The sequence below is a fragment of the Dreissena polymorpha genome, chromosome 15 (assembly GCF_020536995.1).
Source record: "Dreissena polymorpha isolate Duluth1 chromosome 15, UMN_Dpol_1.0, whole genome shotgun sequence".
NCBI classification, from domain to species: domain Eukaryota; kingdom Metazoa; phylum Mollusca; class Bivalvia; order Myida; family Dreissenidae; genus Dreissena; species Dreissena polymorpha.
The window spans coordinates 3,786,673-3,811,053 of NC_068369.1; the positions used below are offsets into that span (position 1 = coordinate 3,786,673).

At 35.6% G+C, this 24,381-nt stretch overlaps 1 protein-coding gene and 1 long non-coding RNA gene across 36 annotated transcripts in view; both read left to right on the forward strand.

The window, feature by feature from the left end:
• Positions 1 to 24,381, forward strand: part of LOC127860029 (uncharacterized) — a 326,167-nt gene that overhangs the window by 89,644 nt on the left and 212,142 nt on the right. For all 35 annotated transcript variants that reach the window (XR_008039573.1, XR_008039574.1, XM_052397751.1 and 32 more), the window contains one exon: positions 9,288 to 9,434. Coding sequence is in view for 33 of the 35 variants with exons in the window: in XM_052397751.1 (XP_052253711.1) it covers positions 9,288 to 9,434 (147 nt within the window). In the remaining 2 variants the exon portion in view is untranslated. The remainder of the gene's footprint in view (positions 1 to 9,287; positions 9,435 to 24,381) is intronic.
• Positions 760 to 1,686, forward strand: LOC127860046 (uncharacterized). The gene is made up of 2 exons (XR_008039576.1): positions 760 to 901; positions 1,058 to 1,686. It is a non-coding gene; the product is annotated as an uncharacterized LOC127860046 (long non-coding RNA).

Sequence of the window (24,381 nt, forward strand, 5' to 3'; positions counted from 1 at the left end):
TAGTGTGCAGCGGACCCCCGCTGCGCCAGCTTCGTTCGCGGCAGTTTCATCAGGCTGGCCTTGTCCCTACGCCATTCCTGCACAGAGGACTCGCCGACATTAAACTCGCGGCCAGCTGCTCGATTGCCGTGAGCTTCGGCGTACTTGATTACATCAAGTTTCTCTCTTACTGTGTACGATTGACGTACACGACCCATTTTGAACAAGGATGTTCAGGGGCAATTTACAAGATGTATCTTGTAAATATCTTGATTGACAATTTCAAGATATAGCGGGGCTGACAATTTCAAGATAAAGTTGGGGCTGACAATTTCAAATATTCTTTCTGTGATGTAGTATAAGCAATAGCAATTGAACGTTTGAAACTGCACTGTTGAACGCTCAATATTTATACACAATGCGGTGCCAATGCATATTTTCATGTTCTCAAGTGTCAATTAAGGTCTCAAATGCCAATTAGCGTCTCAAATTACTCAACAAGTTAGTTCGTACATTGCTAGATGAAAATGTCAATTACGAAGTGCAAAGACCCCGTTCACACCTACCTTATCCTGCGAAACACAACTCCTTCGCACCTACCTTTATCTGCATTCATTTTATGTCGAAACAGCCCCTAAAAATGCGATCAATGAAGAAGTGTGAAAACACCAACAAAGACAATTTTTTATACGCCCGTATAAAATACGGGACGTATTATGTGAAACCCCTTGGCGGGCGGCGGGCGGGCGGCGGGCGGGCGGCGGGCGGGCGGCGGGCGGCGGGCGGCGGGCGGAAGGCATCACTTTGTCCGGACTCTAATTCAAATTGTATTCATCCGATCTTCACCAAACTTGGTCAGCAGTTGCATCTAGTTGATATCTAGGCCAAGTTCGAATATGGGTCATGCCGGGTCAAAAACTAGGTCATAGGGTCAATAAGTGCATTTTCAAAGGGGCCACTTTGTCCGGACTCTATTTCAAATTGTATTCATCCGATCTTCACCAAACTTGGTCAGCAGTTGCATCTAGTTGATATCTAGGCCAAGTTCGAATATGGGTCATGCCGGGTCAAAAACTAGGTCATAGGGTCAATAAGTTCATTTTCAAAGGGGCCACTTTGTCCGGACTCTATTTCAAATTGTATTCATCCGATCTTCACCAAACTTGGTCAGCAGTTGCATCTAGTTGATATCTAGGCCAAGTTCGAATATGGGTCATGCCGGGTCAAAAACTAGGTCATAGGGTCAATAAGTGCATTTTCAAAGGGGCCACTTTGTCCGGACTCTATTTCAAATTGTATTCATCCGATCTTCACCAAACTTGGTCAGCAGTTGCATCTAGTTGATATCTAGGCCAAGTTCGAATATGGGTCATGCCGGGTCAAAAACTAGGTCATAGGGTCAATAAGTGCATTTTCAAAGGGGCCACTTTGTCCGGACTCTATTTCAAATTGTATTCATCCGATCTTCACCAAACTTGGTCAGCAGTTGCATCTAGTTGATATATAGGCCAAGTTCGAATATGGGTCATGCCGGGTCAAAAACTAGGTCATAGGGTCAATTAGTGCATTTTCAACGGCGCCACTTTGTCCGGACTCTAATTCAAATTGTATTCATCCGATCTTCACCAAATTTGGTCAGAAGTTGTGTCTAGATGATATGTAGGTCAAGTTCAAATATGGGTCATGCCGGGTCAAAAACTAGGTCACGAGGTTACTTAGTGCATTTCAAGCATTTAGCATGGTGTCCGCTCTCTAATTGAAGTAGTTTTCATCTGATCTTCACCTAATTTGGTCAGAAGTTGTGTCTAGATGATATGTAGGTCAAGTTTGAACATGGGTCATGCCGGGTCAAAAACGAGGTCACATAGTGCATTTCAAGCATTAAGCATGTTGTCCGCTCTTTAATTGAAGTAGTTTTCATCTGATCTTCACCAAATTTAGTCAGATGTTACATCTAAGTGATATCTAGGTCAAGTTCAAATATGGGTCATGCCGGGTCAATAACTAGGTCTTGAGGACACTTTCAAGCATTGAGCATGGTGTCCAAAACCCTCGAACGGGCGTATCTTGTGACAGTTTGGCACTCTTGTTCATCTTTTAATTTTTAATTTTTGCCGTTCATACCTACCCTTCCCGCTATTTGTTGTTTCGACAACGGCCCCTTCAGTCTATAACATTGTAGGGTGTAGTTTTTCTGCAATAGTAAAAAAAATGGCGGCAATTGTGAAGATTTACGATTACGAAATGGATTTTTCGCAATTTAGCAACCAGGAAAGTGTTGTGTCAATGTATTACGCGCACTGAATTTTTATTTTGAAATTTGAAGGTAAAAAACTGCGCGCTATGCATGGTAAAATACGGTAAGTTAGGCCAATATTTTTTAATAAATTGATTTACGGGATTTTTGTTTATAAAAATAGGGTAGGGGGTCGAAATAAAAATAAAAGAAAAAAATCACAGTCGACAAAAAAAAATATAAAGAAAAGTTTAAACTTGTCAACTTTTTTTATTTTTATAAACCAACTTTTTACGTTAGTTTTGAACTATATATCTTATTTATGAAAACAGTTAGTCACTAAAAGCAATAGAAATAGTGTTATTAATGCATTTTTCAAGAACATTTCTTTTTAATCTTAATTCTTGTGGAATGTCTTCATTGTCTGCTATTGAATAAAAAATTGTACATTAAAACATTATTAAAAGAAATCACTCAGTGTTTGTTTTTATCAAATAAAGTGTAATCTGGCACTTAATTGTTTTATTGTTTAAATTATGCAGTATCTCCTTCTTTATTTAATATGAGTTACAACAGTCTTCCGTTCAGCCCTCGTAATCTTGAGTAGAAATCAATGTTGAATACTAGTAGCATTCATGAAAAAAAAGAGTCCAACACAAGACAACTTTAAACTGTAAAATTGAAAAGAACTTAAAATGTCATTTACATATAAACGCAACTGTGTTACAGTAGAATACTATAATTATGTATGTTTCTGACAAGACTGTTATAATCTGAGGAACGCTTAACAGTATAACACCATATTAGTGTTTTTCCCAGGAGGGCAAAGGGGCATGGTGTATTACTTTCAAAAAAGGCATTTTAACACACAGTTGATGCAAAAAAGGGCAAACGTTCTCTGGATACCTGGTTTTGAGAGAAACATTTAATCACATTAGAGGCAGTTAAGGGAAAAACATAAAAATATAAACAAGCACATTTAATGGTAATTGATGTATTTAACTAACTTTATTTAAAATTAATATATTTATTTTGCTTTGTCTTCCATTAAAGTTCCATGCTGTTTCAGTAAACTGTAGAGCATGACAAACAAAATAAAGCAATATATGCATATGAATCTGATTATAAACAGATGCTCAAACATATAAATGAAACCATGTTGCTTTATCCAATTTTTGAACGAGAATCCTGCCTGATGTTTTAACTTTGCAAGTAAACTGAATGCAAACACTCGTTTTCGTTACATATATCCACTGAGTAGATACTAATAAATATGTTGTAGGCATCGAAAACGTTTTTAGCATCGTTTATCATCACATGTTTTAATTTGCATTTCAGTAATCCCTTCTAAATGTATGATCTCCATCGTTTATATATTTGCAATATTTGCCATTTTTGCAGAGAGTCACAATTTATTTGTTCTGAATTGTCGACCCTCGTGCTAAAATGATGTAATCAACAGCTGCACATCGCTACGTAAAACTGTATAATATGTCCATCTAATACGCAATTCGCATTTTATCCAATATTCTATATGTTTGACTTGACCATGTAATTTGCGACAATTTCTATTTTGAAATAATGCCGCGGACGCTGTTCATTATTATTGTTGTCAACCCAAACTTTCGAGCACGCCATTTTGCATGCCCAAACAAAGCTTTTACTTTAACATTAATATGATTGGTTTATTCTATGTATTTAAAACAGCCAATAAAATTTGCCGATAGTAAATATATGGACGGCGCTCCCGTAAATCAATTTATTAAAAAATGGTGGCCTTAAGTGCAAGCGGGATAATTATCAAATAAAAACAATTAAAACATTCTTACTTTGATATGATTGCAGTTTGACTATATTAAAAGAGCGACTGTTAAATATACTGTGCACAGTTTAAAAAAAGTTTTTCTGTCATTTCAATTTATCATTCTAGTATTTAGGCATTTAATCTTTCAGTTTCGTGTTCTAGACATAAATTAAATAACACAGACGATTTATTTACATGCAAACACAGTGTAATTGTTAACAGAGATTCACTTCCATTTTTGTCCGGTATTAGAAATTCCCCGGAAAGCACGTTTTTTGCACGCTGCGTAATACGCAATAAATCATTTTTTTGTACATGTATCAATCTAAATTTTAATTCGCTCGTCCAATGAAAGCTCTGCTAATACACTGTTCTCTTAACACTTCTAAAAAATGGCGTATGCATTGGTGTTTACAAAACTCTTAAACATATTTATCGTCATAAAAGTTCAAGATTATTATTTTTTAAGTGATGTTGTAACTTTATTGGATTGTCGGATAAATGTGCGCATAAGAAAAATGGTATGTATACTGTTAACGATAAAATTCAGTTTATATGCATGTATTTGCGGATGACAACACAGCATGGCAATAAACAGGACCTATAATATAGGCTTTAATTACCTGTTTTTTTTCCCCCTGCAATAAATGAGCTCAAAACTTATAACGCTGTCCGTTTATAACGCTGTTGCTTGGCTTGGAACCCGTCATCCGCTTTATATTGGAGTTACAGTGTATTGTGAATATTTTTTGTTTTCTAACTTGTTGATAGGTAAACAGTAGTGTTGTTTAACATTTTCATACAGTTTAAATAGTAAATTATCCTTAAAGAGTGAATTATTGAATTTCCATAGCCCTTTTCCATGTACTATATCCTCAAAACTTATTTCTAAGTCAATGTTAGAATGATCTGACTTATAACATGAATCAATAGTAGATTTTCTAATTTTTGATGACAGATTTTTTGAAGTAAGGAAAAAATCAAGTCTAGCATGTTGTAATGGTTTATATGTATCTCTATTTATGTTTCTCCATGTATATTGTTGGATTTTGCCATTAAGGTTTCTGCAAGTATTGTTTTTCTTGCATTTTAATTATTGTTCATGGATGTATAATTTTTAAACAGGTTTTCCAAAGGAAAAAAATGGTTATTAGATTGGCCAATGTCGGCGGGCGGGCTGGCAGGCGGAACAAGCTTGTCCGGGCCATAACTTTATCGTTCATTGTGAGACTTTAAAATCATTTGGCACATTTGTTCACCATCATTAGACGGTGTGTGGCATGAAAGAATTATGTCGATATCTCCAAGTTCAAGGTCACAATTTAATTGAGTTCAAATGTCAAAAATGGCTATAAATGAGCTTGTCTGGGCCATAACTTTGTCCTTCATTGTCAGATTTTAAAATCATATGGCAAATTTGTTCACCATCATTAGACGGTGTTTCGCGCGAAAGAATTACGTTGATATCTCCAAGGTCAAGGTCACATATTGAGTTCAAAGGTCAAAAATGGCCATAAATGAGCTTGTACGGGCCATATCTATGTCATTCATTGTGAGATTTTAAAATCATTCGGCACATTTGTTCACCATTATGGGACGGTGTGTGGCACGAAAGAACTACGTCAATAATTCCAAGGTTAAGGTAACCACGACTAAAAATATATTTATTTTGCTACAAATGGGGTTTATTATAAACAATAATCAGGTAAAGGGAGACAACTAAAACTGAACTGATTAAATCATTTCAGTTTTAGTTGTCTCCCTTTATCTGACTTTTTTTTTTCACATTGAAAACCTGGTTTTGTGACAATTTTGCCCCTTGTAATACTTTAAGTTAACATCTAATACACAGTCTGCAAAATTAACCCATAGCCTGTTCGCCAATGCGATGAAATCTAGGCTCTGGCGATAAAAAAATTGAATATAGATTGCCTGAATTGCGATGAAAAAAATCAGAGCAAATAAACCAATGAATAATCAATTTACGCATTTAAGGTGTAAGTTCTTACAGTGACAGCGCTTGGTTACATCTCTTAATTATAAGTGATCTCTCTTAGATGTTATAGAGAGTGTACGGTTGAATGTGTGTTATTAATAGATTTGAAATTAGGATTTTTTTCTGGCTATGAAATTTTTTCTCTGGCTATGACATTTTCGAAGTTTCATAGCCAATGGGGGCTATGAAGACAAAAAAGTAAGTTTGGCAGACTGAATACTATGACAATTAAAGTCTCCACATATTATTTATTTTCACTTTAAAAATCTTTTATTTTTTAAAGAGGTCTGTAAAAAAGGTGGGCATATCTTTATGAGGTACATATAATGATTATGACTGTACATAAGGTAAAACTGTTTGTCTTATACATAAGGCTGACCTTAATAAATTGTTGGTTTGGAGTTACCCGCCTGACTCACTAAAATTCCCGCAACTCAAATTTGTTTAAGGCTTCCAGGAGTCTTTTTTTAGCTCATCTATTTTTTGAAAAAAAATTATGAGCTATTGTCATCACCTTGGCGTCGGCGTCGGCGTCCGGTTAAGTTTTGCGTTTAGGTCCACTTTTCTCAGAAAGTATCAATGCTATTGCATTCAAACTTGGTACACTTACTTACTATCATGAGGGGACTGGGCAGGCAAAGTTAGATAACTCTGGCGTGCATTTTGACTGAATTATGTGCCCTTTTTATACTTAGAAAATTTAAAATTTTGGTTAAGTTTTGCGTTTAGGTCCACTTTTTTCAGAAAGTATCAATGCTATTGCATTCAAACTTGGTACACTTACTTACTATCATGAGGGGACTGGGCAGGCAAAGTTAGATAACTCTGGCGTGCATTTTGACAGAATTATGTGCCCTTTTTATACTTAGAAAATTGAAAATTTTGGTTACGTTTTGTGTTAAGGTCCATTGTATTCCTTAAGTATCAAAGCTATTGCTTTCATACTTGCAACACTTACTAACTACCGTAAGGGGACTGTGCAGGCAAAGTTATGTAACTCTGACTGGCATTTGGACGGAATTATGGGCCCTTTATACTTAGAAAATTGAAAGTTTGGTTAAGTTTTGTGTTTTGGTCCACTTTACCCCTAAAGTATCATAGATATTGCTTTCATACTTGGAACACTCGCAAACTATCATAAGGGTACAGTAAAAGGACAAGTTGCATAACTCTGGATGTCATTTTTACGGAATTATGGCCCTTTTTTGACTTAGTAACTTTGAATATATGGTTAAATTTTGTGTTTCGATCCACTTTACTTCTTAAGTATCAAGGCTATTGCTTTCAAACTTCAAATACTTTCATGCTATCATGAGGTTACTGTACCTGGCAAGTTGAATTTTACCTTGACCTTTGAATGACCTTGACTCTCAAGGTCAAATTATTAAATTTCTCTAAAATTGCCATAACTTCTTTATTTATGATTAGATTTGATTGATACTTTGACAAAACTACTCTTACCTGACATACCACAATAGACTCCACCCAAACCATCGCCCGTGCCCCCCCCCATCCCCCCCCCCTTTTTTTTTTTTTTTTTTTTTTTTAAGATCATCTCACAAATGACCACCACACCCTCACACTATACCCCCCCCCCACCCCACCCCCTCCCCAATTTTTTTTTTAAACGGTTAAAAAACAAAACTATTATTTGATTATTTTATGTTTGAAATACCGTCCAACCATCGCACCCAAGAATCCCCCCCCCACCCCCCCTCCCCCCACCCGAATCCCCCCCCCCTATTTTTTTTTTTTTTTTTTTTTTTAAGATCATCTCACAAATTACCACCACACCCTCACACTATACCCCCCCCCTCACCCCCCCCCCAATTTTTTTTTATGAAACGGTTTAAAAAACACAAATATTTATTTTTATTATTTTATGTTTGAAATACCGTCCAACCATCGCACCCAAGAATCTTTTTTTTCGCATTTTTGGAAGAAAATGTAATAAATGACCACACCCCCACACAATGCACCGCTCTTCACTCCACCCCTCCCTCCTTTGTGATTGAAAATGAGAGTCCCTTCACCTTTGAAAAGAAAATAGATGAGCGGTCTGCACCCGCAAGGCGGTGCTCTTGTTTTAACTAGCAACAACCGGCCAGTGTTCGTATTTTCTGTTAGTTAATTTTCCTTTCGGCTCATTTATCTTTGGTCCTATAATGCTAGATTTAGGTTCAATTTGGATTTTATTGTTAATTTCTACATGGTCGTTGAAACATAGCATCATCAAATCTTAAAGATATCGGAAGACCATCAAATAACTGTTTGCGCATCTTTCAATTTGCAAAGCGGTATACTAAAAACCAGTTGTAACAAATTTAATTAGAAAATTTTCCAATCAGATAGCTAATGGCTTGATGTTTTTAACACTCTAACAGTAGACCATAAGATTCCAAAAAATTGGATAATTTTGAGAAATTGACTACAATATCAGTATCGTCAAGACCATCAGCGTCGGTTGTTGAACAGTACAGACCTGGACCAGGTGTACACGATAAAATCTCTGTTCTGACAGACTTTGATAAAACACTTAAATATGTTTTCATCAACCTTGCACACAATCATATTGAACAACCATTCACTTCTATTCTCTACAGTTGGACAAAATCTGTGAAAAGGTCCCTTTAAAATACAAATGTCAACTAACTGGCCACAAAGATACATACATCAATAAAAGGGCACTTTTAAATGTAAATTTAAATGGCAAAAAAAACATGTTATATGTCCTGATTACATTTATCTGAGATGCAGAACGTGTTTTAGTCAAACCAAAAAAAGACTTTTTAAAAAATGTACTCACATTGGAGGAAGTTGGGTTGCGTGTGAGCAATTACATAGCGTATGCGCAAATTAACATATCAAGAATGTAAACAAAAGTATGATGTCATTTTTTTGCTCAAATTTTATTTTAGCTTGCTTTAGACTTATCAATTTAAAGTCTGTAAAATAAATCAACTTTCCTTGTCCCAGACAGTCACACCAGCAACAATGCATTTTCATTTGGACCTGTCTATAAAACGTTGGCCAGGTCCGACGGTCGGACACGTTTGAGAACTCTGCATAACTCTTTTAGACAATTCATTTGTCATAGATATTTAAACACAATTTATGCTTTTTAAGTGTCTTGTGCTTGTGTCCAGTGCAGTTAACTTTAAACATGTCTTGAATATTGAATTACATTTATATTGCATTGTTCTCTCCTTTTGTATTTTATCCTCTGTTTATATGTCTTTTTTCTATGAAAAAAATTGTACTTCTTGCTGTAGGTGTTCTCTACAATGAAACCTGTGTGGAGGGTTTACATGACTCCTGTGTGACAACAAACGCTGTCTGCAGGAACACGGGTGAAGGTTTAAAATGCATGTGCTCAGAAGAAGAGATATATGTGAAACCAAATGACACATGTGTAGAAAGTAAGTACATGTATTTCAGCTGCTTTCTGGAAAAACATGGCTTAATTCATGACTGTGGCACACACAGGCTTATCATAAAACATTTTGCGTTCTTAGGGCTTGTTGAGTTTAAAGGAATTCTCTTCATTGCAAAAATCCAGTTAAGGCGGATGTGTTGTCCTGGATTATCACAGGCTAATTTTGGAAGACACTTTATGCACTTGCATTTAACCCCACTTTTTTCCAGAGAAAGGCTCATATTAGATATTAGTTTCTAACATGGCAGATGATATGACATGTTAAGTGTTGACAGGTACACAATTGCAGGGGCGGGGCGGGGGGGGGGGGGGGGGGAGTAAGGGTTAGGCAGCGTAAGCAGGCGCACATTTATTCTAATAAACCAGATCTGCAAATTTTTCGGCGTAAGCTGCATAAGCCAGCTTTTCACCCTGACTTGACCTTTGTAAGTGTCCAATAAAATTCAAATAAAATTTCCCGCGGCTAGGTACGAATGAATACACTTCATTTATTCCATTGGCTGATTTGAGTATACCACCAGAACATGTTCTCATATTTAGTACTTACTTCCATATTCCTGTCAACATGTTAACATGTAAAAGTATAAAGAGCAGTGGAAGCGAGGCCTCACTTTAAAGAATTGCATTTCAACCCGCGAGGCTTCGGGTCAAGTCGCGGACATTCAGAGTTTATATACAGGTCATCACCGGAGTTCGCGGTCAGTAAAATAATCGTTATATAATAAAGACGCTATCCGTGAAATAGGTTACCTGGAATTTTCTTTAGACCAGAAATATGTTAAAAGAAGATATTCAGCAATATAATTATGGTATGTCAATAATAGATTCTTAATGTGTTTTCAACAATACAATGATAAATATTATTTTTAATAAATTTAACAATAATTATTCCACCATATTGCCTAATGTACTAAAGTGATATTATGAGCATGTAACAGTTTATAGGTGTCTATCGCAACCGTTGATTATTTTTGATGTTTCTACTTCATATACACTTATAGTAATTAATGCAGCATCAACATACTAAAACAATATACCAGAAAGAGAAAAATAATGCATTTGAATATTAACCGTACTTTCGTTTGACAACTGATCATGCGTTTACGAGTTGAACCTAAATTTAGTTTTAGTGCAGATTTGTTCATACGACACAAAGACACAATACTGTTTTACGGATCATTTCGGCTTACAGGACTGGGTGGGTCACGTAAGAATATCGAATATAAAATATATTTTTATAAACAACTGGTAGCAAGGTGAGTTGCAGATAATTGATCAGTAACCACATTTTAACTAACTATTCTGACCTGTTAATTCTTTTCAGCTCAATTCAACAGTGCAAAATGCCCATAATATCACTTTAAGCATGAGCACGATGATTCTCGATACTGTTAATAATCGAATCAAATAGCAATGCCCGACAGACCACTAAAACAGGTTTGTTCTCGTGTGGCCGGCTGACTCATATGTTTAAATTTCACTTCCATTCTTCTTTTGGTTTTCTGTTTTGTATCTATAGGTTTATGACCAGCAATATGTTATAATGTAAAATAAGCCGCGAAAACTCCCCGTAACATCCCGTACTGCGTGTGATGCAGCTAAGAACTGCACAGAAAAAGACATTCGCTATCCTTGATCTCATTCATTAAACTATTTACGCCGTATATCTTTTTTAAAGATATTTCTTGTTTAATTTACAGCTGCAAGAGTGCAGGAAGTCTCCTCCTATACCACAATGACAGAATTGGATTAAACATCAAACTATAAATAGAAATTCTTCATATCTTTTGTTGACTCTTTAAATTGTCCCGACAAAAAGCGCGCACAATTTATGCTACAGTGTACAACGTCACGCATGCATGAACAGCGTGCGTGTATTTTTGGAAAAAAACTTTGTAAAAAGCTTCATTGTTTTTTAACAAAATTATATCAGGAATAATTTGGAATTGACATTTTCTCAAAATTAATTTCAGATAAAACACGCATCTTTATGGTTAGGGTATTTAAGATGAGTTATTATTGAAACAGATATTGTACTGATGAAAGAGAACAACTGGACAAATTTGGATATAGTGATGGGCGTTATGAAAACACGCTTAGCACGTCTACGGACCTATTGTGTTAACTGTAGTGTTATAACAAAATGGATTAACATGTGTGGATGCAACTCTGCCGATTTGGTCCATAACTACCATAAATATATTGTTTTTAATGCCATTATTTTAAAAGCAATACATTCTTCTAAATATAATGGAGAAAATAAGAAGATGGTCTTTTGAAGTCACATGAGAAGTACGTTTACCTTACTTCAAATGGTTTCTAATTGGCTAAATTTCTGAAGCTTTGGGGAAGGAGGGGGGCAAGGCATTGGAAGAAATTGCCCCCAATTGGCCCCCGCCCCCCACCAGGGCTTTGCTCTGCACCCACAGGGGGATTTGTGGCCCCCTGGACCCCCAGCAAATTTTTCTAGTTGTCAGACATTTTCAACGTTCACCCATGTTTCCATAATTTCTTAATTTGTATCCATTGTTAAATAAAAAACAATATTAAAACATAATCAATATTGTTTGAATGAATGTTTCCTTCTGTTCAAGAGTTATTGAATAATAGTGTAAAAAAATATTAACAGTTTAGGTTTTCCTGAACTTACTGTAAGCCTGGCCATAATAGAAATGATTATAAAAGTTTCCAAACTTAAAGTAGACAATTTTTTTTTTAATTTATAGCATCTGAGATCTTCAACAACATAAAAATAGTTTTGCAACTAAAAATTCCCACCATTTTTAGCTCACCTGAGCAAAATGTGCTCATGGTAAGCTTTTGTGATCGCCTTTTGTCCGTTGTCCATCGTGCGTCATGCATTGTCCGTTGTCAATATTTTGCCTTGTGAACACTCCAAAGGCCACATTTATTGTCTGATCTTCATGAAACTTGGTCAGAACATTTGTCCTATTAATACCTTAACTGAGTTCGAAACTGCTTCATGCTGGGTTAATAACTCGGTCACTAGGTCAAAAAAAGAAAAACCTTGTTAACACTGTAAAAATCACATTTGATGCCCAATCTTCATGTTACTTTGTCAAAATGTTTGTCTAAATGATATGTTGGTTGAGTTAAAAATGGTTCCAGTCCATTGAAGAATATGGCCGCCAGGGGGCAGGGCAGTATTCCTTATATGGCTATAGGGAAACCTTGTGAACACTCTAGAAGTCACAATTATTGCCCAATTATCATGAAACTTAATAAAAACATTGGTTTCATTGATATCTCGATGGGTTCGAAAATGGTCCAGATCGACAAAAAAACATGGCCGCCAAGGGGCAGGGCAGTTTTCTCTATATGTAAATAGTGAACACATGTGAACACTCTAGAAGTCACATTTTTGGTCCATTCTTCATGAAATTTGATCATAACATGTGTTTTCTGGATATGAAGGTTTAGTTATAAAATGGTTTGGATCCGTAAAAAAACATGGCCGCCAGAGGGGGGGGGGTCATTTTCCTTATATTTATATAGTCAAAAAAGCTTGTGAACACTCTAGAAGTCACATTATTTTCCTAATCATCATACACATTTTTCTAAACATCGATTTTATAGATATCTTGGACGAGTTGAAAATGGTCATGATGGGTGGAAAAACATGGCCGCCAAGGGATGGGGCAGTTTTCTCTATATGTATTATAGTGAAAACATGTAAACAGTCTATAAGACACATTTTTTGCCCAATCTTCATGAAATTTGGTTAGAACAGTTGTTTTTTGTGTAGTAAAGTATGGTTTTATTATGTCATTATTCTGTAACATTAACTGTATTATGTAATTTTTCATAACACAGAATTTTCATAATTAACATAACTGTTTTAGTCATTAGCGCTTATGATAAGCCTATCAACTAAAAGATAGCTGAAAGAAAGACAACATGTACATAATTTTGCAGTATTTATCTCCCTTGTTTTACCTGTTTCAGTAATCTATTTTTCGACGTAGCTTTTTAACATCACTTTTACTCTTACCTGACCTTTGTAAGTGTCCAATTAAATTCAAATAAAATTTCTTGCGGCTAGACATTAATGAATACACTTTATTTATTCCATTGGCTGATTTGAGCATACCACCAGAACATTGGAAACATGACCGCATCTTTGTAACACTGTTTTACTGCGTGTTCAGCATGAACATTTTTATCTCTAATTAAAATGCTTGATAGATAGATCAGTTTTACACTCAACTCTTGACATCAATACAGTTTGTGCGTGCACCTTTTAATAGTTTCAGAGGATTACCAGCGCCAGAGCGTTTGCACTCAAAGGCTATGTTCTCATATTTAGTAATGACTTCCATATTCCTGTCTGTGTACTGGTATATTTAAGTTCATAAAAGTATCGTTTTTCCCTATCCTGATATTCGTTTTGGCCTAACCATTTTAAATTGTTTTCGAAATTGAACATTTAACATGTATAAGAATAAAGTATTAAACAAGCCTTCATACCAGCAGTGGAAGCGTGCCCTCACTTTAATGCATTGCATTCTACCCCGCAAGTTATCAGGCTCAGTTCGTGGCCAGTAAAATAACTATAATATAGACGCATTAATTATCGCGTGAACTAGGTGGACTGGAATTTTCTTTAGACCAGAAATATGTTAAATGAAGATATTCAGCAATATAATTATGGTATGTGAATAATAGATTCTTAATGTGTTTTCGACAATATCATGATAAATATTATTTTTGATTAATTGAACAAGAATTATTCCACCATATTGACTAATGTATTAAACATGAGCGCGATGATTCTTGATACTGTTAATAATAAAATCAAATAGCAATGCCCGACAAATCCAGGGTTCGCCAAAACCGTCGGTCCGCCGGTCCTGACCGGCCAATTTTACTCAGGACCGACAAGAAATTCAAGTGAATGGGTCCGATTGACCGACAAAAAAAAGCCGATCACAATATTGTAATTAGTAAAAAACGCGCTCGGAAGTGACGTAATTATAAAAAAAATCAGCCCATATTCATTACGGTCAAATTACCATACCGGTTTCGGGAGCGTTAATAATACCTTATTAAAGTAACATATAGGTTTGGATCACATTTAAATAGGTTAAATCATGTCGAAAATCGATATAATTAAACAATAATTATAATAATAATAAATTACAAATAATCCAAGCTCGGCTGAACAAAGAGATTTTTTCAGATTTTCTTCGAAAAGTTAGTAGACCGATATGAAATGAACCGTTTTAGTTTGGGATGTGACTCCTGCATTTAAATTCCTCTTTAACCAATCGCATACGAGGATTTTCACAGAAACAAGTTTTCGCGAGATGGCTCCACTTCGAAGAAAACAACAAGTGACATTTTTCTGGTGATTTAGATAACGGACTCAGATGATGATGATTATATTGACAACACAAATGACGACATTGAATTTGATACACAAAGCGAAAAAGATAACGAAAATAAGCTCAAATGCTACTCGCAAGAGTCTGACACTTGTGAAATGTAGAGTGAAATAGACTCCTTCAAGTAGAAATGGAGCATATTTTTGTTTTCATTTCAGAGGAAGCTGCACCCGGCTCCTTTTCCGTTCCCCTTCTACCCCTTTGGATTATTTGTGGTTGATTACTTTTTATAACAATTGTTAAAAATAATATTGACTTTCGACATGTTTTATTGTACTTTAATGTGATCCATACCGATACACATCTCAAAGGTACTATCTCGTGTTGTGTTTTGCTGTTATAGTTTAGACAGACAGTGGGACTGACAGAAACTGATTCGGACTGACAAAAAATTCAAGTCTGTCAGTCCGAGTGACTGACAGATTTTTGAAGTTTTGGCGAACCCTGCAAACCACTTAAACAGGTTTGTTCCAAGAACGCGCGTATAAATTTATTTAAAATATGTACGGATACTTCGCTAGTTGCCGGTTGAATCGTATGTTTTAATTTCACTTCCATCCTTCTTTTGGTTTTCTGTTTTGTATCTATAGGTTTATGACCAGCAATATGTAATAATAGAAAATCAGCCGCAAAAACTCTGCATAACATCCTGTACTGGGTGTGATGCAGCTAAGAACTGCACAGAAAAAGACATTCGCTATCTTTGATCTCATTCATTGAACTCTTTACCTTTCATGAACTCCAATCACAATCAACGCCGTATATCTTTTTAAAAGATATTTCTTGTAAGTTCTGCTCTGGAATTTGGGAAGATATTGATCATTGATAAATGGACTGTTCTGAGGGAAAATAGACTTTTCTGTCAGTGCTCTTAGAACTGTATAAAATAAGCTGTTTTGGCTGATTTAATCACCTCTTGATGCTTTCTTAAAAAAGTTACCAGCTCTTGAAAAAGGTTGGAATTTTGAAATAATTAAACTCTAATTTATTATAACACCAGCATCATGACATTTTGGCATTATTTTCTAAATTATTCTTATTATTATGCCCCCCTTCGAAGAAGAGGGGGTATATTGCTTTGCTTATGTCGGTCGGTTGGTAGGTCCGTCCACCAGGTGGTTGTCAGACGATAACTCAAGAACGCTTGGGCCTAGGATCATGAAACTTCATAGGTAGATTGATCATGACTCGCAGATGACCCCTATTGATTTTGAGGTCACTAGGTCAAATGTCAAGGTCACGGTGACACGAAATTGTGAAATGGTTTTTGAAGGATAACTCAAGAACGCATACGCCTAGGATCATGAAACTTCATTGGTAGATTGATCATGACTTGCAGATGACCCCTAAAGATTTTGAGGTCACTAGGTCAAAGGTCAAGGTCACGGTGACCCGAAATAGTAAAATGGTTTCCGGATGATAACTCAAGAACGCATATGCCTAGGATCATGAAACTTCATGGGTAGATTGATCATGACTCGCAGACGACCCCTATTGATTTTGAGGTCACTAGGTCAAAGGTCAAGGTCACGGTGACCCGAAATAGTAAAATGGTTTTCGGATGATAATTCAAGAACGCATACGCCTAGGATCATGAAACTTCATAGGTAGATTGATCATGACTTGCAGATGACCCCTATTGATTTTGAGGTCACAAGGTCATAGGTCACGGTGACCCGAAATAGTAAAATGATTTTCGGATGATAACTCAAGAACCCTTTTGCCTAGGATCATGACACTTCTTAGGTACATTGATCGTGACTTGCAGATGACCCCTATTGCTTTTCTGGTCACTAGGTCAAAGGTCAAGGTCACAGTGACAAAAATCGTATTCACACAATGGCTGCCACTACAACGGACAGCCCATATGGGGGACATGCATGTTTTACAAACAGCCCTTGTTTTGATTATTTTTATTTGGTATTTTCTAAATTAGAAAGACTCTATTTTATTTTAATAACTTTAGTAAATTCTTATTATTATGCCCCCCTTCGAAGAAGAGGGGGTATATTGTTTTGCACATGTCGGTCAGTTCCTCGGTCCGTCCAACAGATGGTTTCCGGATGATAACTCAAGAACGCTTAAGCCTAGGATCATGAAACTTCATAGGTACATTGATCATGACTGGCAGATGACCCCAATTGATTTTCAGGTAACTAGGTCAAAGGTCAAGGTCACAGTGACTCAAAATAGTAAAACGGTTTCCGGATGATAACTCAAGAATGCTTAGGCATAGGATCATGAAACTTCATAGGATCATGACTGGCAGATGACTGCTATTGATTTTCAGGTCACTAGGTCAAAGGTCAAGGTCACAGTAACTCGAAATAGTAAAATGGTTTCTGGATGATAACTCAACAATACTTATGCCAAGAATAGATACTTTGATCATGACTTGCAGATGACCGCTATTGATTTTCAGGTCACTAGTTCAAAGGTCAAGGTCACAGTGACTCATAACAGTTAAATGGTTTCAGGATGATAACTCACGAATGCTTACGCCTAGGATCATGAAACTTCATATGTACATAGATCATGACTGGCAGATGACCCCTATTGATTTTCAGGTCACTAGGTCAAAGGTCAAGGTGACAGTGACTCAAAACAGTAAAATGGTTTCCGGATGATAACTCGAAGAATTCTTACGCCTAGGGTCATGAAACTTCATAGGAACATTGATTATGACTGGCAGATGACCCCTATTGATTTTAAGGTTACTAGGTCAAAGGTCAAGGTCACAGTGACAAAAAACGTTTTTACACAATGGCTGCCACTACAACTGACAGCCCATATGGGGGGCATGCATGTTTATGTCCCCCTTCGAAGAAGAGGGGGTATATTGCTTTGCTCATGTCGGTCGGTCGGTCCGTCCACCAGGTGGTTTCCGGATGATAACTCAAGAACGCTTGGGGCTAGGATCATGAAACTTCATAGGTACATTGATCATGACTTGCAGATGACCCCTATTGATTTTGAGGTCACTAGGTCAAAGGTCAAGGTCACAGGTGAAGGTCACAGTTACTGGAAATAGGCATTTTAAGGATTTAGCATGGTTCAAACAAGGGAAACAACTACCGTTTATGCATGTTCTTTTTATTACAGCATTTGCCTCCCTTAAATTCATTTAAAATCTCATTTTACAGCAGAGATTCCAAATCTGACCTGTAAATGAGCCCCATATTTACTGCCAGTGCTAGGTTACCTTTTTCCATTTGATCATTCTTAAGTATATTAGTATTGTTATTGTAATGCTGCTGCTACTGCTGTATTTGCTGTATTTTGTTCATTTTTGTAATGATACTTAGATTCTTTAGACTTGGCTTGTACCTGTTCTTAATTCTCTGTCATTTTCCTTCATTTTCCGAGTTCTTGGAATAAAAGTTAGTTATTTTCGTTGAAGCTGCTTTGGTTTTCACTTATAGATTAATTCTTCGAGTGTATTCAGGCGTATCTGACTGGACGCCTTTAGTTAATTGAATAACAACCAGTCAGTGGTGTCATCCTGACTCCGGGAAATAAGCGTCAAATAAATATTACCGCATTACGTAAGTGCTCACAAAGTTACATAACTCGTAACCATCCCGTGACCGGTTCACTTGCATAAGCCTACGCGACCGCACTACCACACCTGGATATGACAGTTGAGTTCAAAAATGGTTTGGATCGGTAAAAAAACATGGCCACCAGGGGGGTCTTTTTCCTTATATTTATATAGAAAAAAAAGCTTTTGAACACTCTAAAAGTCACATTTTTGCCTAATCATCATGAAATTTTGTCAAAACATAAGTTATGTGGATGTCTCAGACGAGTTTGAAAATGGTCGTGATCAGTGAAAAAACATGGCTGACAGGGGGTGGGGCAGTTTTCTTTATATGTATATAGTGAAAACATTTGAACAGTCTAGAAAACACATTTTTTGCCCAATCTTCATGAAATTTGGAAGAGTTCAAACATGGTTCAGTTCTGTTAAAAAAACATGGCCGCCAGGGGCCATTTGATGTTCATTCTTCATGAAACTTGGTAAGAACATTTTGTTCCATTAATATCTTGGGCTGCAAAGAACAGGTCATTTCTTTTTATCTCAGGTGAGCGACTTTTGGCCTTCAAGCCCTCTTGTTATGATATTTTGCATGCAATACTATTGTCACTCCAGTTAAGATACTTTGCCGTGGAAAATCCACACCAAAAGTTAGCATTTTCTCTGCAAAGATATCAGTAACTCAAAAATAAATCAAAATATATGAAATGATAAAAGTTAATTTTGATTTGACTATTCTTTATGTAAAAGATTGTTAGTTTGTACTCACATTAAGGAACTCCTGTCTTAAACAAAAAAAAGAGAGAATAAAACGTTTTTTGCTTCATTTGAAATCATCATTTAATGAATATTTTGTTGGAATATTGCATACCTATTACACAACAAATGAAACTTCAAGATTGAAATTCGTTTACAAAACATTTGTTTTTCAATTACACATAAATATTGTAAAATATCAAGATAATTGATGAAAACAAATAAAATTAAACTTGCGAGCAAGATTACTTTTTCAAAATTATGTAGTCATTAAGGACAGCACTGTTTTCCCGCACTTAAGGATGTTCAATCGTTTAATGAAAATTTTCAAAATATCCGGAATGCTATAATTTTTTGTATGGTGATTAATGGATCTGTACCTGAAATAAATATAAAATAAAAAAGGGGGGTCACCGTGAATAATTTTGAGATAATGAAGGTTTTTAAATGCCATGTGCGTATGAGAAATGGTCATTTTTGAGGGGCATAAAATTGGGGGTAGGGTAAAACTTTTGTGTGTAAAACATTTAAAATGGCATAGTTATATTAAGATTGTATTAGATGAGCAACTGTTACCTTTGTATTATCATACTGAACACATTTAAAACCAAAAATATTAGAAATCCTAAAAAATAATGAGACGTAAGTACTAGTATGACTAGTTTTTTGTTTGTTTTGAACTTTTTATTCATAGCGCAGTTCAAATCGATAGCATGCAATACAGATACATATTTCTGATGATGTAATTTTCATATTCATTTGAAGTTCTCACTAATTGAAGGAAACTAGCTTAGCATCAAAATGAAGTAAAGAAATTGAAAGGTCACCGTGGATTTTGTTTTGCTACAGACATTTTAATATGGACTTAATTTCAAAAATATCATGACTAACATTGTAATAGTAATTTAAACAAATCTATATAATAACTGCTCCATAACAAATTAAACTATCAACTGAAATGTGATACACTTAGAAATATTTATAATATACATACATAAGAAAATATTTCAGATGTAACAAATGAACAAACAATGCTGATGTTCAAATAAACATCTTTAACTACCCCACCCACTTGTTACCCATGTTTTGGGTTGTCAATTGAACATAAGGCTGACCTTAAAAAATTGTTTGTTTGGAGTTGCTAAACCCAGATTTCTGAATGTGGGTAGGTAGGTAGGTTTTTTTTTCTATATGGTATTAAATGATACAAATATGATAAACCCTATAGGGTATTTGGTGTAATTAAGGACATGTTGTACATAATTAAAAGGCAAACAGACTTCAATGAAAATGTATTTTTATGCCCCCCTTTGAAGAAGAGGGGGTATATTGCTTTGCACATGTCGGTCGGTCTGTCGGTCGGTCCGTCCACCAGGTGGTTGTCTGATGATAACTCAAGAACGCTTGGGCCTAGGATCATGAAACTTTATAGGTACATTGATCATGACTTGCAGATGACCCCTATCGATTTTGAGGTCACAAGGTCAAAGGTCACGGTGACCTGAAATAGTAAAATGGTTTTTGGATGATAACTTAAGAACGCATATGAGGCCAACAGGGCGAACTCTGATAAATATAACTGAAGCAACTGGTCTGTAATCCTATATCTATAATTATCAGTCCACTGAAACATCATTATTTGAGTAAAATAAAGTGGATCAGTAAAAATATTATCAGAATATGAGATTTTTTTGTACATTTTGTATATTAAATATTGTGTTAATGTTTAATTTTGTTGATTAATATAAATATAAGCATACATGCCATACGTCCCGGATCATCCGGGACAGTCCGGGAAATGCATACCCTGTCCTGCAGTCCCGGAAATTTGTCAAATGTCCCGGATTTCAGTAAAACCTGTATGTTCCTTATCTTAGCATGCAAATCTGTACTTGCCACTGATATTGCGTCATCTCCAAAGCAATGCCTGTCCGATTAGGCAAAAACGCTACGTGTCAAAATCGATCAATTAACGGGGGGTCCTATTATCTTGTCGATTGTCTCGTAATCACAGTCAAACAAAAGGGGTTAATTCGTTGTGAATTGGCTTGCTCAAATTTGATGGATGTGTAGTTTTAACGGACTTACGCGATGCACATTCATGAATAAATCCAGTTTCACTTGGATTTTCGCGGTGTCAGATTCATTCACACTCATATTGCGGCAAACAACACGCCTTTACGCTCAGCGAATACAATGTAAGTTGTAACAGTTTGACGTCATAGCTTACACCGCGCACGCCACCCATGACAACGTCTGAATTCATCACCTGTGTTACACGCAGTCCACGTTTTAAGTGTATACAGTGACTGAAAATTAAATCAGCACTGAACTATCTCATGTTTATATACATGTGCTCTTTTCAAACACGCAAAACATGTGGCTTGTATCTAGTAACGGATGTAGAAATGTTTAATTTGTCAATTGTTTAATCAATTTACGATGTTAATTATAATTTATTCTTCTTGTTTAAATAACTTTTTTTGTGCATTGATCTTAAATCAATGTTAAATTTGTTTATTCCAGGTAAGTTACATAAGTAATTTAACTAATTGGATATCGCGAAAAAATGCATACTAAAAATACATGTATGACTTCATATATCGCTATTTGTATACATGTCCCAGAAAATCGGCAAATGTCCTGGAAAATTTACCACAATGTCCCGGAATCGGTCTGAAAATTTATGGCACGTATGATATAAGCAGGACAGGGAAGGTAATACACTATTATATCTTTCTTATATACAGGGGAAACAAATGCAACAAGTTTTAATTTCATGTTTAATAAATAGAGGATATTTGTTCATGTCAGTGTGAGATCATTTTTATTTTTTTCATTGTCCCTTGACATATTGCTTTTATATTTTGCATTCTTGTTTACCAACATCACCCCAATCTATATTTCCCCCCCCCCCAACCTCCCAGGTAAAATCATTATGAATAATTCATGAATATTCATGAATAATTCATGAACTGTTCATGAACATTCAACATCCAGTTCTTGAATTATTCATGAATGACTCTTGAACTGAAAATGACATGTGCAAGAGAAGAAAGTGATAGTTTGCTTGTTTTATGCTAGTTGTGTGTGTGTGTAGTCATAGTGTTGTTGTATTACCTTTTCTTTACTAGGGCACCCATTTGAGATCACTCTTTAAATGCATGAATGATTTATTTATTTCCTCAAATGATTGTTAGTTTGTAGGACATATGACATATTGTTTTACTGTATACATGAAGAAAATGTTGTATTAGAATACATATTTTGTATGTAATCTTTGAGATGTTTTGTAGGACATATGACATATTGCTCTCTGAGATGTTGTGTAAGACATGATATGACATATTACTCTTTGAGATGTTGTTTAGAACATAATGACATATTACTCTGCTGTATACATGAAGTAAATGTTGTATTAGAATACATGTTTTGTATTTATTAATCATTGAGATATTGTGTTTAAATGCATAGTTTTGTAGTGACAGTACAATGTAAGAAATAAATGTTAACATATCTTTTAATGTGTTGCTTTTTATATATTATATCTCAGTAATTTGCTTAAATTGCAAAAAATCATTGACTCTCCCGCGTTATTATTAGGACTCTTATAAGTTTGATTTTGACTCTTGAAAATATGGTCCCAAGAGTCCTTGACTCTTGAGATTTGAGGTCTAAGGAAAGCCCTGTGATGTATGGACTTGAATACCAGGTTTTACCCTCCACAAGCTGGCCGACATGAGGAGAACAGGAGTGGGAAAACCGCGTCCTCTCCTTGACCAAGAAAAGCTGGATTTGTTTAGAGGTAAAACTATACAGGATACTGGTTATTGCATTTTAAAGGTGTCACACTTCCGACCAGTCCACACAGCAAAATGAGACCACGTATCTTGGTACATTTTCGAACAGTATTTTCTATCAAACGTATTTATTTATGAAAAGCGTTAAGTCACATGTGATCAGGGGATTAAAATTGCAAAATAAACAACCAAAAACAACAAGCAAACAAACTAGTTTTTATTTAAATTTATAATTTTTATAGCAACGAGATTACCATAACAGCAATATTCAACACTTACATTATAAAATATCTTTCAGGACCTGATCTGATGAGATCATGCACGAGACGCATCACGCAAAGGCCATCACAGTATAATAGTTGCAAAGAAGTTTGACCGGCTGGTGGCAGACATGGAGAGAAAGATGAGAGCTGCACTCCGCCGCCTCAAAGAAATGCTGACAGGCCTTGATTGATATGCATCTTTCTTATGTATATAGCTGTTCGTGTGTATATACTGTACATGTTATTATAGTATGCTATTATTTTTTGTTTCTTTATAATCAAATTATGTTTATATTTATTTCATCAAACTGCCATTGATATTTAATTACTCATGTATGTTAAAAAATGTTGGTTTACATTAAAGTATAAAATTGAATTATCTTGTAATTATTAAAATACACAAATATATATGTTTATATAATTATTGGTATTTATTGCATATCTGAATTAAAAAAAACTTTTAACAGCATATAATTGAATCAACTGTTAAGGAAAAAGATGCACCTTTAACGCACATGTGTGCTTTTTGTGAGTGCGCTTTTTACTGCCATTCATGTGCGTAAATTGTGCGTTTTGTGTGGGTTATAACTGCGCTTAACGTAAGTTAAATGTGTGCTTTTTAAAATAAAAAAGCGCACATTTAACTCGCTGAAAATCGCAGTTTTAACCCACTTAAAAGCGCACATTTTACACACATGTGCGCTTTTATGTGGGTTATAACTGCGCTAAAAGTGAGTTAAATGTGCGCTTTTAAAATCAAAAAGCGCACATTTAACTCGCGAAAAGCGCACGTTTAACGCACATAAAAGCGCACATTTAATACACATGTGCGCTTTTATGTGGGTTATAACTGCGCTTAAAGTGAGTTAAATGTGCGCTTTTTAAATAATAAAGCGCACATTAAACTCGCGAAAAGCGCACATTTAACCCACTTAAAAGCGCACATTTTACACACATAAATGGCAGTAAAAAACGCACTTATAAAAAGCGCACATTTAACGAACATGAAAGCGCACATTTAACGCACATAAAAGCGCACATTTAACACACATGTGCGCTTTTATGTGGGTTATAACTGCGTTTTAAGTGAGTTAAATGTGCGCTTTTAAAATATAAAAGCGCACATTTAACTCACAAAAAGCGCACATTTAACACACTTAAAAGCGCA